At 39.1% G+C, this 18,451-nt stretch overlaps 1 protein-coding gene across 2 annotated transcripts in view; it reads left to right on the top strand.

Moving 5' to 3' along the window:
- The window catches only part of LOC147659497 (PAX3- and PAX7-binding protein 1-like), a 60,314-nt gene extending 42,605 nt beyond the window's left edge, over nucleotides 1–17,709 (top strand). The window contains exons 6-8 of one of the 2 annotated variants that reach the window (XM_086951698.1): nucleotides 5,131–5,348; nucleotides 6,640–6,829; nucleotides 16,168–17,709. In XM_086951698.1, coding sequence (XP_086807824.1) covers nucleotides 5,131–5,348; nucleotides 6,640–6,829; nucleotides 16,168–16,326 — 567 coding nt within the window. In that variant the 3' untranslated portion in view covers nucleotides 16,327–17,709. The remainder of the gene's footprint in view (nucleotides 1–5,130; nucleotides 5,349–6,639; nucleotides 6,830–16,167) is intronic. The other variant, XM_086951699.1, reaches the window with a different exon arrangement.
- Nucleotides 17,710–18,451: the final 742 nt, after the last annotated feature.

The raw sequence follows: 18,451 nt of genomic DNA, 5'->3' as shown, positions 1-18,451 counted from the left end.
TGAGCATTGTCTGTGTGTTTTTCTAGCTGTGTTATTTATGTGGTTTCGCAGCAATAGATGATCTGCAAAAGTGATTCTACTTTATTTAACTCTGCTGACTATTCTAAAGTCAGACTCATTTTTAAACGATCACATCGTCAGGAATGCACTGGCAATGTAAACAGATGGAGGTTTTCAAAATGAGAGATTTCATTCAAATAACCACAGTCAGTAATCACCCGGACGGACTGACTTTTAAACAAGCAAATCACCACTAATGGAGTGCTCCTTGCAGAACCAGTGGCATTAGTGGGAGGAGCAAGGTCAATATTTTCATTTGCTCCTGCACTGCTCCTTTTCTTTGACTGTAGTTTCTGCACTTCATGTTGAGTGTGCTGCACGGGGGAAGAGTTAGTTTAATTTAATTCACAGGTTTTCAGGACTTGTAAATATGTGGCTTGTCTAATTTGTCTGCCATCACTTTAGACTCTGGGGCGATACAGTGCTGTGACGAGAGTTTCTGACCAAGCTTCTCAATATTTGGGTGTCAGTTAATAATTTCAAGGAATCCTGGAACTTTTCTCCTGTGAACAATATTAAGATTCAGAAAAAGTAAAATAAAGCAAAGGATCGCTGTTCTTGAAGAAGACCTTGCATACAAAATTATCCCCCAACATAAGGGGAAACACATTGGATTATACGAACCTTTTTCATAAACCTAGCAAATGGATAGGATTATGCCCTTCCTATCCATTTAAACCAAGTGTATCAAAGTCAAGACAACTTAAAATCATGTCTGTTTAGTAAAAAATGTAAATTATTTTAAACGACTTATTTGTATAAATATCACCATGCCACGTGGTGGTGGGGTTTAAGAAAGTTGTGGAATTCAAATTTCTCAAAGCGAAAATTGCCAAAAGTAGGTTGTTATGAGAAGTGATGGTTTGGAAAATGGGTTATTGGTAGGGGGAAATGTAGGTCTGCCACTGGCAATAAGGCCACTAACACATGATAGGACTCAGCATAGGTCTTAGAAAATTATTCCTTTGCTCAACCCTTGGTAACGTGGCTGCGAGCAGACAGGCTTAACTTCAAAGACAGGTATGTAAAGCATTCAAAAACACCATTTCAGTAAATTAAGACACAACACAAAATAAAAATCCAACACCAATTATAAAAATAGGTAATATGTTTATCTTTTAAATGACACCAAAACGAAAATAATCCACTGTAGGGAAACTGATATATGAATTTTTAAAGATTAGTCACTTTCTAGTGCTTAGAAACCAACAGCACCCCTTTAAGTCTTTTTGTTTTCTCTGTCAGGGACACACCTTTATAAATTGTTCTGAAGAATTCTCACCACTGTAGTGGGCCGCCGCCTTCAGCAAGCGGGGTCCAGTTAGAACACCTTCATGGCGTTCTGCTTGCAAGTCCCAAAGTATCCAACACGCAATCCAAGGTTCTGGAATCTCCAAGAGGGTCCTTGAAAGTGTGAAACTTCAATTCCGCAATCCACTTGAACAAACCCCTTACAAATCCACTGGTACTCCAGGCTTTGAATTCTTTGTGGGGCTGTCCAGCTGAGCTCTGTTAACCTGTAGCTTGCAGGGAGTTTCCACTCTGGAGTCCTTTGGCAGCAAGGTAATCCACAGGGTTGTAGTTTCAGATGGTGCAGTCTTCATAGGTCAGGCCTTAGAGTTCCTTGCACAGCAAAAAAAACTTTCCAGCAGGGCACTTCTTGCTTCATTCAGTTTCAAGCAGCAGATCTGGAGGGCTCTGCCCCTCTCAGATACTTATTCAAAATTCTCTGGGTCAAGCACCAGGTCACTGCTGACCAATGAGAGCAGGACAACTCCTCATGGTTATGACCACATCCTGTGGAGTGTGGCATTAGTTTGTCCCAGAGTGCATCATTCTTCCAAATCCATAATGGCTGATTTTCCAGCAAGGAGGTAAGAGCTGGCTAAGCACACCCCCTAACATCTGCACGTACCTTTCTTAAGCCTAGCCCTGACTCTGGGTCACGACTGTCTTAGTGGACTGAAACCCAGGCCTCCCTTAGGCCTTTGAAGAACGTAGTTTACGATGCCACCTCCTGGCCTGGCATTCCTATAGAACAGATCACTGCCCTCCCAGCAGCCTGGCTAATCCACTTAACTCTGACCAATCAGGGCAGGCCACTGAAAGGCTGAATTTGGACTTAAAAACAAGAAAGTCTCATAACTTATTGTATGTACACTTTAGGAGAAATTCAACAATATAATATTGTTGGATTTACTACAACCATTCTGGGAAGTCTTTGAATGGTCCGGCTAGTCCTCTCCTATCAATATTTATTAATCAATCACTTCCTACCATGTTAACCTATGGGCCATGGAGTTTGCAATGGGGAAAATGAATTGCACCACTTTTGTAGCACCAGGGCGTATAAAACCATATTTTATAAGTATTTCCGTAATTTCTACCGGACCCCCACCCCCTGTGCAACTAGGGGAGACTTCAAGGGTTCTGAATATGCAGAAATATTGCAGATCATCCTTACCCAATTCTTCTAGCATCAAAGTCGAATTTGAGCACCTCTTTAATACAATGTGGGGAGTGAAATGTAAAATTTCACTTTACCCGGGCCTCTAAAAACTCATTTTATAAGGGTGCTCCTTATAGATAACTGACCCCCCACCCCATGGATACCTAGGGGTGACCCTGGGGGTCCCTAATATGCAATAACATGGTAGGTTTTTAATTTTTAAGGGCCCCCACCCACAAAGTCGAGTTTGGGCACAATTTAATGTTTATAGGCTGTCCTCGCCACCAGTGAAGCTTTGAAACTGACCTCAGGCTTCAGCACTGCACACATGCTGGTGCAGAGAATCTGCTGGTCTCTAAACTGCCATGCTCCAGGATACTTGAGACTTCTAGGTAGTTTCAATCCCCTGCCTTATTGCATACTAGGGGCATAGGTGGTAGGGCATGCCAACTACAGGGGTACCCCACCATACGAAAGTGTACCCTAGTGTATGTTGGGTGTCTTAATGTTCTAGTGTGTTCCTTTTAGCTTGGCACTGGCCCTGGGCCTGGTTAAACAGAGCCCAGGGTCAGTCAGAGTCAGTTACCACCAGTTCCAGTCAGCAAAAAGTTGGGGGGTGCCCAGGGCACAGGATGACTTTGCAGCAATATGTATGTATGAAACAGAAAAAAACAATTACGGTTGTCTCCAGTAGAGAAGTGGCTTACTAATAATGATTGAGCATGGTATTTTTTTACTGTGCTTAATTCACTCAAATAAGGAATCAGGAGGCTTCCAGATGGGGAAAGTGGATATAGAGTTCTAAATGTAAGTTCATGAAAGAACCAGTTCTAGAATAGCTGCTTGCAGGGATTCTCTGTCATGGTGTTGGGAACACAGTTAAAGGTATGAGATTCATAGACTTGGTGCTTTACAAGGAGGGCAGTAGGAAGTGGATCAAGGTTTGCATAGCAATTGTAGAGAACACCAACCATTTATATATCTTTTTCCCCTGGCTTTTTGATTTTGTGGGTTTTTTAAAATACTTTTTTGGGGATGTAGTTTGCTCGTATTTTAGACCTTTTGCGCATAGACATGGTAAGCTTTGAAAACATGAATTGTCTTATTGTATTTTTGTACATTCACTGTAAATGCGTACAAAACTGTCGGAGAAAAGAGCTTGGTTAAGCATCTCCAAATTCTTTGTATAGTGGTGGGACGGAGTGAGGTGGGTTTAACCACAATGTGATGCAAGTACATATGTAGGGATTGCTTGGGAAATTACCATGAAGGCTGTCACTTTTGGGCTCCTCATCAGTTACTAGTGATTTTATGGCAAGACTTCAAATCTACAAAGACCAAGAATTTGTTAAACTCCTGTCTGCATGAGAGAGGAGAACAGCCTGAACCTACTTTTTCTCGGATTTCCAAGGCTATTCGGAAGACTCTCGAAGCTAGTTTCTTGTTAATTTTCACAAATTGAAAAGGCATTTGAAACTTACTCAATAGTGCTACCTCCTGTAAGGCAACCTTTCCAAAAGCTGAGAAAAGAAGAAAAACTACAGAAGGCCCTGGAGAAAATTGGCAGATCCACTTTAAAATTTACTTGGGGTAGCTTCCCACTTCCACCTGCAGTCTGGTATTCAAAGAGCAGCAGTCCCTTAGGGTTTGGGGACATTTGAACACATGACCTAGTTAGAAAAGATTTCCTTCAGGCTTTTCAAATCTTAAAAATGTGTTGCACAGCCACAGACCTGTTTTTAAAAATAGATAGAATTTTCCACATTCGTAGGGACTCTTACTATTGCTAAACAAACACACTACAACTGGCATGCTAAAATATTTGCATCACATGTCTCATTATATGACACCAGTATCCCAATGTGTGTATTGTTAAATGTGTCTATTTGTTCAGGGATCACCCGCTTCAAGAACTACAAGAGTAAAATTATTATAGTTATCCAGAGAGTTCCACCTACTGTACTGGCAATTAACTATGATTTTTAATCATAAAATGTTCAATAAGGTTTGCTGGGCCGTTAAAAAAAAAAAAAAGAAAAAGAAAAACGTGCACTGGTTTATATTATTCTTAAAGTATTTTTCAACTAAATTGAGTTACTAAAAAATGCCTTACTGCATGTTCCGCTTATTGTGATGGCAAAAAAAATCTGCAGTATAAAAGTTAATTTAGCCAAGTCCACTGGTGCAATTAAAATTTGTTTATTTTTACTTTACTTGAATTTACCTTTTCTGTCTTGGGCAGTTCAGTTTAAATAGACTGTCATGAAGGTAAAGTAAATCGCGTAAGCACAGCAAAAGAACAGGAAAATAATTTCAAATGTCTTTAAATTAATTAAAATGGAGAGGGTAGTAGTAGGACCATTTTGGTTTTGGAGCTGGATCAAGTACAGCGTGAAAAAAATGAAACCATTTCTTTTAGTATAAAGTAGTGAATGATTTTTCTTATGCAGCTGTACTAGATAATCGTGAGTCGTGCAGTTGGAAGATGATTTAACTTAATGGTTGTTGTGTTTTCCCTATTGTGGAAATTTGTATGTTTGTAAATGATACTTTCAATTTGCATAAAATTCAAGTGTTCTGTAATTTGGCACCGTTTGTAATATGCTTTTCTGTATTTCCAGGTTCAGCCAAGTAACCCTCTCGATGTCAACAATTTGTATTACCAGAATGCTTACCAGGCTATGCCTTACGGTTCTACGTACGACATGCCATATGCTTACGCTACATATGGATCTTCTGAGATGAAAATTCAAACAGATAAACCTGCCCCTTTCAAAACTCCCAGTAATGAGATGACTCCTGTTTCTATTGATTTGGTAAAGAAACAACTGAAAGACAGGTAGGGCAGACCCTCTGTTTACTTCGGCTTACAACACCTGTCCTCTAGCTTTCTGTTCCCTCAGGCTTCATTTAGTCTGGGGGGATGTACGAAAACAGAATTGCACCTGTGGAAAACTGTTGACCTGCTGCTTTTGGGAGAATGGGAAGAACATGGCGCCATCAAGACAGTGTTGAAGTCAATTCGTGGATTGCTTTGGAAACTACTTGAAATGTCCAAGCTTTGGACATGTCATCTTGTTCTTCAAGGATGGTTAGAGAACCTTTTGGATTGTCAACAAATTTAGTCTCAGGAATTGAGAGGACATTGATATGATTGGCTAGCCTTCAGTGTATTTTTCAAGTGATTCTTCAGTCTAAAATTTAAACGGGGATTTTGGTTACATGAAAACACATTTAATAACGGGGTGCCCCGATCTTCCATGAGGCAGTTTGCAATCTTTCTTTTTTCCTAGTGATTTTCAATTTGTTTATTTTGGGGCATTTTTATAGCAGCCAGTACTCCTAGACATCCCTGTTTGAAAATAGTTAAGCTATATTTAAAAAAATATTTAGTAGTCCACAAAGTATGTATTGTTTGGTTCCTGAACACCTATGCTATTGGGGTTGCAGTTATGTAGGGTATTTCTTAGTACTATTGTCCAAATTAGTTGGATTGTTGACATCACATTGTTATTTTTCTCCAATTCAGTACATGATAGCTTGTTCAATGGAACTGTTGCTCCCTAATCAAGGTGGCTCTGGTAATTTAAGCATTAATTAATAGTTCTGTACTTTTCTTTTTACATTATTCCAGCACTCCACTCACTACCAGTAGTGTTTCTATTGAAAAAGAGTTTGCTTTGCTATTTTGCAAATCTCCCTTTTCTCTTCTAAATTCAGTTGTGATGGGCGATTTTATCTTGGGGAGTGGAACAAACGCGTTGCGAGAGTATTTCCTCTGTATTTTTGAAGGGCTCCTACAAATGCAGTATCTTAACCAACTCAAAGTAATGAAAGTTGCAGGACATGACATTTTCCATCTGGCTACAAACTTACCAGCTGAGAAACACATGTATCATACCACAAGTCCCATATTTTGGTGCACCCACCTTAGTCTTCATTGGGTATGTGATTGTCATTGTAAAAGGTGACAGAGTTTTGCATTCATCATCTCTTGCTGTTTATGCAAATTCAACAAAGCGATGGAGAAGTAAATGATCTATGTGTTATAAAGCAGAACCCTAAGGAATATATTCATAATTTTATTTTAAATTAAGTTTCATTTGATCTTTTTTTCTTTTGCCCTCCAGGTTAAATTTAATGGAAGGCATTCATAAAACAAATCTGGAGCAGCATGAGAAACACATTCAGAGCCGAGAGAACTCTACCAAAGCCATTGAGAAATTGGATGGTTCTTCAGGGGGTATTGCAGAGCGGTATAAATTTTTGCAAGAAATGCGAGGGTATGTCCAAGACTTGCTTGAGTGTTTCAATGAAAAGGTAAGAATGCTGTAAATAAATCTTTTGCATTCCATCATAAAAACTAGCTTTGTGATATGTAAATTTGATGACAATTTGGGCTTAGGAATAATTTGTGCATTTTGTCTTAGTCATAATAGTTAAAAGTAGTGGAGCAGCCCTTTTTCTTGAGAAGAGGTCTAAAATGCATCTCTTCCCCCTCTCCAGCTTTGTTGCACGTGTTTTTGTAGTCTCTTCTTTAGGCAGTGGCAACCCTGTACCAAGATCAAGTGACTGTCTCGATTCTTTGTCTGCAGTTTCAAGATACCGACACTCAATAAAACTGCACTGGGTTTCCCCACCACTTCAAAAATAAGCTCTGTGTAACAAGATCTATATTTGGTGACAATGGAGTGAGGAATAATTGGATGTTTTCCTCACTGTCATAGTAAACATTGCTGGTGTTATAATTTTTCTAGAGCCTGCAATATTGCATGTTTCACCTTTCTTCTCTTGCCATAGAGGAAGTGCGCTAGTAGTTTGTGTGCCAATCAAATATTGAAAGACTGACTGAATAAGTTATCCGCAGTCTCTCCACTAACAGGGCGAGCAGATTTTGATTTTATAATTTGCCCTTGCCTAAATTGTGAGGATTTTGCAGTTGACCTGCAAAACAGTTAACAAAACCAGGCAAATTAAACATTCCACATTACCTATGTCCGCATACAAAGCAATCCTCAGTGGATCGAGATTAAAAAATGCGTAGTTGTGCTTTCGTTGACAACGAGAGAGCATTCCACAGGTTGGAGCAAGGGCAAATAAGCCAATGTGTGGTGTGGGAAAGTTTGTTGAAGGACAGCTTGTAGGCTTTTTATTTCAGCTTGTTGAAGTTTAGAACCTGTTATTTTATAAATAGGACTTTGAATTTAATTTGAATGAGGTGATAGTGCAACACTCTGAGTCTTGGGGTCATAAAGATTAATATGCATTGACCTAAGATCTGCCATGTAGGAATGTTTGAATGTGAGGGAGAGATGTGAAACATTGCTACTGGTTAGATGGAGTGGGATCTACTTTTCCCCCAAAAGAATTCTGGAAAGAGCTTTGGCAGTAGGTGAGGAGTATTTATTCTGAAGAAAAGACCTAGACCATTTCGCAGGCTATGCACTGCTAACTAGGTCAATGTTAAGTATTTCATGTCAGTGCTCTAGTTCTCTCCAACAATGTGCCCCTTCCCAATACTAAATTCAGGCGATTTTTAAGACTTTAGCCACACAGGATTACAAGGGATTTACAGGTAGAAAAGAATGGCAAGGAAGTACAGCTACAAAATGCACATTCCTTGCCAAAGGATGGTTTAGTCTTATTTAAAAATTAAAAAAAATACTTGATGCTTAGAAGCTGAGATATGTGCATGCATTTTTCAGCATGATTTGTTTTTGTTTTACAATCACCAGAAAGTTTTCAGATTATTCTTAATGTTTAAAATCTAATGTTAATTCTGTCTCTATTGAACTCCCACCCGATGAGAACATTACATCTTTCAGGCATTTTCATGCTTTGATTTTTTTCCAATCAGTTATCTGTGAATCCTTTGTACATTGATGCCTAGCAGTATTAAAGACTTCGATTTACTTCTTTAGTTTGTGTCCTTCAGCTTGTTATGTGGTCCACAAGACAGCCATTGACGCAAAAAGGCCTGACATCTTCCACCTCAAAAAAGGCAATCTTGTGTAGCTAAGATTTAGTTTTAAAGAGTCCTCCACTTAAGCTGTGCATTTGAGATTTTAGCAAAGGGTTTCCTTCTTCCTGGTTCACTTCTCTTGCAGCCTTTGTAGTCTTTCTCAGGCTGTTTTGATAGACCATTACTAACTTGGATTCTCACTTCCTTAGATATACTTTAACTGCTTTATGAACAATTCCCTATAAAAGCCATTGCATCCATGTTGGGCCTGCAAGACGTGAACTACACAAAGTATTTTCGGCAGACCCACATAGCCTAGGTATATCAGTATACCTTTGACAAATAGCAATAGACACAAAGCAAGGGGTATGGGGTAATCACAGATAAAACTGAGCGCAGTGCCCGCTTCAAGGACAGGGTGCTCAGTGTTGAAGTTTAAAAAAAAAAAAGAAGAAACAACTGAGCACTGTGTCCTTGAAGCGGAGCAGCTTTCATTTTTAAACTTAAACATGCATTTGCAATGCAATAGGTCTCGCATTTACGCAAGTTAAGTTATTGGCATTGTAAATGACGATGCCTTTTATTTATAAACGCCATTGTCATTTACAATGCCAATAGCGCAAACTCTCATAAATGCGAGACCTATTGCATTGCAAATGCTTGTTTTTGTGTCTGGCAGAGCCAGTACTAGTAGAACTTTGGGATGATCTCCCTTTCCCCGAATTGAAAACCAGCAATGAGGAGCTATAACTCTTTAAGACTGACATAATGGTTTTTGTTATTGTGATTCTGAGCAACTTCCTTTTGAGGAATCCCCAGGAAAATGTCAGACTCCAAGTTGTCCCGAGCTGAACTGTTTTACACAGCTGTCTTAACAGCTTCCACCCCCCCCCCCTTTAGATTTCACCATCACCACTACCAATGACACTATACCTTCAGTAAATGCACATGCCCTTTGGAAACTTACTACATGGTCATCATTTGTTCGAATACATTTTTTCTACAGTCAGTCATTTCCAATATAAGCTAGACATCTACAATCTATCCCTTCTCTTGTTTTCTCACCATGCATCATACCACTTTTAACCTTTGTTTTCAAAGGACACAATTAGTGTGAGATGGAATACGAGTAAGTAGAGATGTCTGTTTCAAAGTCAAGTTCCATTCAGAAGCGCCTAATGCCAGCAGTTTAGTTATTACATCGAGAACCCTCAGAAATACAAGTTCTCCAGTTGGATATTTAACATAAGTTAATGGTGTGCAAAGACTGGAAAGTGCTTCCCTATTACTCTTCCCTTTTCTACTCCTTCCCAACTCACCCTTTTTATCTGTGACCCATATATGCCTAAATAATTTTCATGACTATTCTCCATTTTTCCTGTTAGTTTTTTCAAAGGTTCAAGTGGATAAACATTAAGAAAAAATAAGTGTTTTTTTTTTATTGAACGTCAAAACTTGTTTCCATTTTTTGTAATGATTCCGGTCTCACCAGGGATAACACTCCTACTAATGCATTCCCTCTACTGCAACCCTGACTGAATACAACCCTGGTCTACACAGTCTGCCCACTCCACCATTCCCTTCCCCCTGAACACTGATATGGGGAGGATCGGGCAAGTCCTATGCATATGGAAACATTTTCATTCCCTTTTGGTAAAAAGGTAAACCTGTAAAAGCATAGCAAGGCTATAGTGCAGCATTGCTGCCCATATCTGCCCCAGCAGTCTATGATAAAAGAAGATACTTTGGCAGTCCAAGCTAGCCAAAAGAGGCAGTTGCCTAAAGTGCCATATCCGAAAAGGCAATGAAACACAATCATGACCCTCCAGAGCTGTAGTATTTCAAGCTGTGATGTTTATGATGCCGTGTGGCTAGGGCACTTGAGCATACCACCTCCATGTGGCTTTGCTATTTGAACACGATCCGGAAGGTAAGCTATCACCAGAAGGTTCTTCCTCCAGGCAGCTTCCAGAACACTGCATCGACTTAATGCGAAACTGTCAGAGGACAACTCCTTTAAAAGACCGAGATGCCTGATGTCACACAGCATTGTGGACAAGAGGCCAAGATGTTGGATTACCACTATGCTCTTTTATCGTTTTTCCAAGAACCTGCAAGGTTTTGTTAGACCAAGAACTCAAAATGAAAGCATTAACCAGAGCCTTAAAGAGACATCCCCAAAAAGGCTATGACGACAAGCCTCTTAATAAATAAGCAACGCTAAAATTTAATGAGACATGCAAATATATAGTAAGACTGTTCTTGTTAAGACTGCAATATTTGCAGCACCATTTGCTTTGAGTGGCGTAACATGACAAGCTACATCTCCGTGCAGGTTGGCACTTCCAGCCGTGCATTAACATTCATTAAGACCTGTTCCTCCCTAGAATAAAAGTAGGTAATAGAATACTAAATTGGCCATTTGCATCTCTCCACTACCAGGAGTTTCTCAAAGCATATTCATGTGGCATTCTATTAGAGGAAGACAGTGTCACTTAAACTTTAAAACCATGTATGTGTAGTTCCACTGTTAATTGACACTGCATAACCTTTCTTACAGTGACAGTCATCCCAACCATTGTAAGAATCTTTAATCGTCATTACAAGCATCTCTATCCATGTGGAACAGACCTTGCTCTGTTGCTTTAATTATTCAATATTTCCGATTGAATTGTGGACCTGGTATGGCTTGCTTAAATATTGTGGCCACATTGACAACATCTGACTTTAGGGTGAATACTATAATTTGTGCAGCGTTTTTGGGCAAAACTGCAAGTTAATGCAGCTAGCTCTTCAACTTACAAGGTTTCCCAATCCATGTCAAGTTGATATGTTCCCTTAAGAACAAGATTGAGCGAAACACCAGAGGCACTGGTTGCAGTATTAGTGTGCCAGATTAGCCTGTAGGATTTGTTTTAGGTGTTCTCTACAGTAACACCCTTCAAAGTCAACAATGGCAACACTGCTTTACTCTGAATGTTATTTTTATATTTCATGTGTCCCTAATTGTCTACTATCCGTAAAGTAGATTGACATGACTGGTCTATCATTTACATTGAACGCCTCATACAGAAGCACTATCCCTAAAATGAGGGTAAGATTAACTTAATCAACCATATAACCAGAATAACACCTCTTGTAATTAGATAGGTTCTTAAACTCTTAATGAGTCCATTTAGTTTTGTTAAAAATATGTGCCACTTTAGAGTAATCTCCTGTGCAGGAAATATAATTCTTGACAGCCATCATTTTATAGGCCCAACTTCAGAGAAGATCAAACAGTAGCTAAATCCTCTTTTTTTGACCTTGGCTTTAAATCTGGCTTCTGGCTCTGTTTGACCTAAGAATGGGCACCCTCGCACAAACAAAGGACATACTTCAATATACAACACTAAAAACTTGTGCCTTAGTTTAAAGTGATATTGAAACATTATAAGGGGAAACAGTCCTTTGGACTGGGATGGTTGGACCCATATACTGAAATCATAAATCAGTGGATTAAGCCATAATTGCTTATCCGTGAATAAATAGGGCATTCGCTTGTTCTGATATCCAACGTTTTATACAGTCTTTTCATGAGCTCAGCAGTTCTTCACTAAATTATAAACCATGACATACAGATATGAAAAGGACATGGTACTAATATGAGACGGACCCGACATATCTCAAGATCTGATTGCCACAACATCAAGTACGATGTTGCAGCAGCCATTTTAGCACTCAGGAGACCTAGTCCCCTGTACTTGAAAAAAAGATTACAAAAATATAGGGTGAATATCGTTCCTAGTCTTATAGTTGTAGAACGTTTTGTTTACAGGCTTGATGTCTCCATGCAAGAATTATAAGTGCATTAAGACCTGCTACATCAGTGATGTCACTACATCAAAAGTAATAACAATGTAGGTGCATTTTTTCTATCTTCCTAAGCACTGCACTGATAGCACATATGTATATGTGTATGCATACACATTCACTGTGTATGTATACATATATAAACCAGAAACACCAAAATTCCCATGCTTCGCCTCCAAGTTACCACAGTACACTTTGAAAGAACTGTCCACTTCCTACACTTCCTCAGATTCCATAAGTAGTGAGGAAATATGTCAGACTTCCATGACCCTCATAGCTCCAACTTGGGCAAGATCGCCATAGTATTCAATGCTTCTAGAAAGATCTGTCCATCTCCACCAAAAGGTACCCATCGAACCATACCTTCTGAATTTGCCTTAAGGGTCAGCTCAGGCTTCCAAACATCAAGAAAAGTAACCTAGCAATCTGGGATTTTATATTTTAATGTAAGCTTACTTATATCATCTTCTAGATTGTATGAAAATCCGATGTGAGGCACGTATTCTGACCACAAGGGTGTGTTGTGCCATGCTATCTCAAAGTCTCCACAATTATTAAAATCCTGCAAGATAAACCAACCTTGACTTAAAACTTCAATTTGTCAATTCTCTTTTTTGCTTCAAACGGTCCTCCTTCCTTTGCATCCTCTGCATGCTTCTTCTCTGAGCACAGCCCACTCTTGCGTCACATGCATGGTTGCCCTAATCCCTATTATTGTCCCTCTTCAAATTGCCCACAACTTGTTTCAAATATCACACAACTGCTCCTATAAAAGTTCTACCCCTGCACCCTAACAATACCTAATCTCACGTAGCTAGGCTACTAACTCCGCCAACCAATTAAAAAAATCTCGCCTCACCCCACCCACCCCCCTCCCTATATCTCATCTAATTTCCTACTGATGTCATTTACCTCATTGAACCTAGAGTTAAGGTATGTGCTGTCTCTGGTAGAGGCCAACACTAATCCCAATAACTGACAATAACTACAAAAACACTAAACCTGGGACCTGGAACTGCGTGCTACCCAGCTTCAAAGCACATCAATGCCTTGTCAGGGTTATTAAGTGCTTTATAATGCAATCCCAGTACAAGATCTAACCCATGCTAAAACGAATATAATAGCACTCAGTCGATTGTCGTTCATATGGGCTGCCTAATATTTCCCTTTACTGCTTGACACACTCGCATAAAACAAAACTGCTAAGTGTTATCGCCTTCCCCAGTAGCATACTAGTCCACAGAAATAAGCCACCCATTACCATCTGAAAAGGCATGGAATAACTGAATACTCCATTCCTCATCCATTCGTTCCAGTTCAAATCTATCGCATAGAAAAGATGAGAAACCACTGCATGCATCTACACCAAATGTGGCCTGGACAGATCACTGCAGAGATGGGCATTGCCATTTACCTGGCTAAACGGAGGTAATATTTTTGTTCTGGCAGCATTAGGGGTTGGTGTTGAAAAAAGAAAAAACTCTGTAATAATCTTATTGTAGTGGCCACATCAAAACATCTGCTTGTGCACAAAGCAATGAAAGGCAAAATGCTCTTCTGCAACACAAAAATCAGATATTCCTATAGGGTTTGTACACCCTGTGTAGAGCAGTTGTGTATTTTGTATCTTTTTTCACAATAGGTATTTTTTTTTGCATACATATATTGTCTATCTTTTGCAGGCACCCATTACTTTATTGCAGTGACTTTGATTGCTCATCCTTTCGTCATAGGATTTGTCATTTTTGTAAATGCATGTTGAGTTGATAAAAATATTTGCCATTCTGAGTTAAACTTAAGAATATCGCTATTCAAGCTGAGCTGGTTATGTTTGTTACAACAGGGATCTGTGCACACGTCCACTTATTGCAGTGTAAATACTGTAGGTAGTATTACAACAAAAGAAAAAAACACAATAAATGCAGAGGAAGTCTTGATAGATGTATTCCTTCAATTCAGATTCTTCAATTCAGATTTTATTCACAACGCCCAGCCAACACGTGTTTCGTCAGGGCACTTTGCCCACGACTTCATCAGGGCTCTACAAAATGTACAATGGTTGCATGTTACATACATGTAATTGCACCACATACATCACTACTTTTCATATCCAAACGAAGGCGTTAAAGTGACTACAAGTGCGAGCACATACACCAAACCGAAAAGAGAGATTCCCAAAACGTACGCACATTCAGTGAAAGTGATTTGTGATGTGTATATAAAAAAGGCAACGTAATTTATTCCAACTGCTCAACGTAAAAGAGAAATAGCACCCATTATAAACGTAGGACACATGTTGCCACTACTTGGTCACCTGTAATGCATATAGAATGATTTAAGAGACCATATGTAACACAGTAGGCACAGAGCGGCATTCCTTGGACTCTATGCATGACTCTAAACATAAACTCAAGAAAAGCAACACCCTAAGGGCCAACACAAATGCGTGCACCTTACCCAATGGGCAGTGGTTCCAAAACTTTTGCCACAATGGCTATATGCTGTGAAGACGTTAATAGCACATAGGATTGTCAATCTACAATGCTCCTACTCTTAAGTCGCACCTACATTGTAACGCCAGTTTCACCAACCAAAAGAAACTAGAGTCTCACCTTTCAGCCGGTTATACTTCTGTCCTGGCTGCCGGGTGATGTGGGGGATCTTGCTGAATCGTCTCAGCAGTTCGTATGTCGGTAAGCATGCATTTGTGTTGGCCCTTAGGGTGTTGCTTTTCTTATCTGCTGTCTCTTCTGGTCTCCCTTCACTTACGTGTATAGAGTGGGTCACTGATTAGCATGGTGACCCTGTTTCTGACCCCATCACACCACGATGATTCACGATGTTCATGAGTTTTAGTCATGCATAGAGTCCAATGAATGCCGCTCTGTGCCTACTGTGTTCCATATTGTCTCTTAAATCATTCTATATGCATTACAGGTGACCAAGTAGTGGCCACATTGGGCTACATGTGTGCTACGTTTATAATGTGTGCTATTTCTCTTTTACGTGGAGCAGTTGGAATAAATTATGTTGCCTTTTTTTATATACACATCACAAATCACTTTCACTGAATGTGCGTACGTTTTGGGAATCTCTCTTTTCGGTTTGGTGTATGTGCTCGCACTTGTAGTCACTTTAACGCCTTCGTTTGGATATGAAAAGTAGTGATGCATGTGGTGCAATTACACGTATGTAACATGCAACCATTGTACATTTTGTAGAGCCCTGATGAAGTCGTGGGCAAAGTGCCCTGACGAAACACGTGTTGGCTGGGCGTTGTGAATAAAATCTGAATTGAATGAATACATCAAGACTTCCTCTGCATTTATTGTGTTTTTTTCTTTTGTTGTAATACTACCTACAGTATTTACACTGCACTAAGTTGACGTGTGCACAAATCCCTGTTGTATCAATTGTGTATGGATCTTTGTCCTAATTGGAGGTTATGGGTTCTCCTCCTTTCTGTGGCACCGTCAGAATAGTGATTTGAGAAAACAAAATAACGTTACACACGGGAGGCGCCATTTTTGATTGACAACGAAAAAAAACCTGTTCCGTTGTCTTCTGGTTATGTTTGTTCTCTGGAAGTTGGAAGCCTATAGAGGGGTTGCATACGCAGATTAGAGGAATTACCTGTATAATATTTGTGGCTCTTACAAAGCATTCACTATGTACATCAGAAGTCTAATGCAATCAATCTTGATACTGTATTATTTTGCTGTTAGTTATAATTTTGTTTAGCTCCTGCTAGGAAGCATGTTCAGTTTATCTTGGCTTAGCATGGACCCCAAACAGTCATTTACGTAAAGGACTCGATGTTACGTAGTTTGTTATATTTTTGCAGGTTCCTCTGATAAATGAACTTGAATCGGCAATGCACCAGCTGTACAAACAGCGAGCTTCCCGCCTTGTCCAAAGACGACAAGATGATATTAAAGATGAATCTGCGGAGTTTTCAAGCCATTCAAGTCAGTCCATCTTGAAGGTTTTTATTATTCATTAAACACCCTTGTTTAATTAGTGATGTTAAATGAAAACAGTGCATGTTAAATAACATTGATAACTTGCTCTCTGTTGCTCACAGTTTTCTTTTTAATTTAAGTTTTTACATCAACAAACATATAACGACGTAAGAAAGATTTGTTAAAAATATTTTTACCCCACTTCAACACAGTATTGCTGTTGATGTGAAGGGTTTACCAGCCACATTGGTTCAAGCATCATCCAACTGTTGTAATAGAACGTACAGTGTAAAATGCACACATCACAAGTTTCATTGCAAATAGTTGATCATAGGGTTTTACAGTACTACTCGACTAGTCTGGAATTGCATTTTATTCCAATATACAAAGACCAGGGCGCATTGCGCTTCTGTTGCTCACAGTTAGGTCATCATGTTCTTTTAGTATCACTCAATGTGTTTGTACCATATACTTGCACACCCAACAACTTCCATTTTTCAGTGATCACATACCTTGATTTACATTATTGTATGCCATCTGGTAAATGCATAGCACTGACATATCCTTCAACTGCTGTTCAGTTATAGTAAAACTTTCCATCTACTTTTGCTGATAGATTATTTGTTGCTATTCTTTGGAGCAGATTCTTCCTTGCCTGACTGCTTCCAAAGGAGAGGACTGCTGCTTGTTTCAATAGCTTGGAAACTGGATTGCTTTGCTATAAAACAATGTATTTATTTGTGCTTTAAACAATGCTGTTACTTCATATTGCCGGAACGGTTTGGTCCTTGAAACTATTTTGTAGTCCCTGTTTTTACAAGAAATTTGACCCTGCTGCTCCTCTCAGAACCCTTCTCCGCCTGCCTTTGTATTCTCTTCCTGTCAGGTCGTTGTGTTATCATCTTAATTAGTGCCTCCCAATGAATAGGCATTTTACTGGGGAGTAGAAAACTGAACACCTCCAAGACAACCGAAAGTTTAAACCTTTTGAGCGACATCAGGAGTGTGCTAAAATGCGTTCTGAATTGGCAAATCCAGCATTGCTCAAGGATGCTTTTACTTGTTGGAATGTGCTGTAGACTTTCTGCACATTCCTCTTGTTCTAAAATTGATCAACAAACTTTGTCACACTTTGCCATATTGTATTTTGCTGGTGGGCACCTGGTGTCCGAAATTATGGTTCACAAATTTCTTAATTGTTATTTTTTTTTTTAACTGATTCTCTTTACTAGAAGTGACGAGGCTTTTGTATTTTCATTTGGTCAATGCATAAACGTTTTGTGGTCTAGTGGGTCTTTTATAAACTAGGCCTTCCAAAAAATAATTGGCAGTCCTGCTGTTGTCTGTCAGATATATTTCTAAAGTGTTTTAGAAATTAAGAGGAACAGATGGTTGGTTTTGTCGTAGCATTAAAATTTGGCATCTAATACGGTTTCTCACCGAATGCTTTCAAAATTCAGCTTGTATATTTGCCTGTTTTAATCAATTACTAAAACTATTTATCATATGCTATTTCAGCCATAAGTTACTTAAGTCTAGGAATTCCCCTTTACACATTGAAATTAGTTATTTCTAATAGCTAACAAAACGAGTGTTGCTGTTGCCTTTTATAAAGTGTTAAACAGGATAAGCACTGTATTGTGTACTTCCCTGATTTCTACTCTGCTTTTTAAAAATCTTTCCAATTTAGTCTTGCTCAGTAGATAAGTCGCTAGGTTTGGTGACTCGTGGACTAAAGTATCCACAGCAATAAAATGTTTTCTCATACTCACATGTTGAATCCAGGCTGGTACCCTGAGCCTTTCATCCATCAGAGGTCATAAAATGAGTGCCATTTAGTTTGGTAACCATATACATCCTTTATTTCAGTGTTGAGGTGCCTTTTGGGGTGAATGCGTGCTTTACAAGTAGATGTTCTACGGTTCTTTTGTTTGCCGTGCAAATTGTACTTCACAAAAAATAGTGCACATACAGATTATAATGGAGATGTTTCTCCCTATAATACAGAACAGATGGAAGTTTCAGATGGTACTTTGTGTGTACCCCATAGATGCCCTAACTCGTTCCCATTTAAGTTTGGAATATTTTATGTTTAAAGTATTTTATTCATTCAGTGTGACACATCCAAACTTATGTACATCAGTATAAGATCAGCAAATGAAAAGG

This window comes from Lissotriton vulgaris, unplaced genomic scaffold (genome assembly GCF_964263255.1).
Source record: "Lissotriton vulgaris unplaced genomic scaffold, aLisVul1.2 SCAFFOLD_2190, whole genome shotgun sequence".
Lineage (NCBI taxonomy): Eukaryota > Metazoa > Chordata > Amphibia > Caudata > Salamandridae > Lissotriton > Lissotriton vulgaris.
This window is presented reverse-complemented; position numbering and strand designations above follow the sequence as displayed.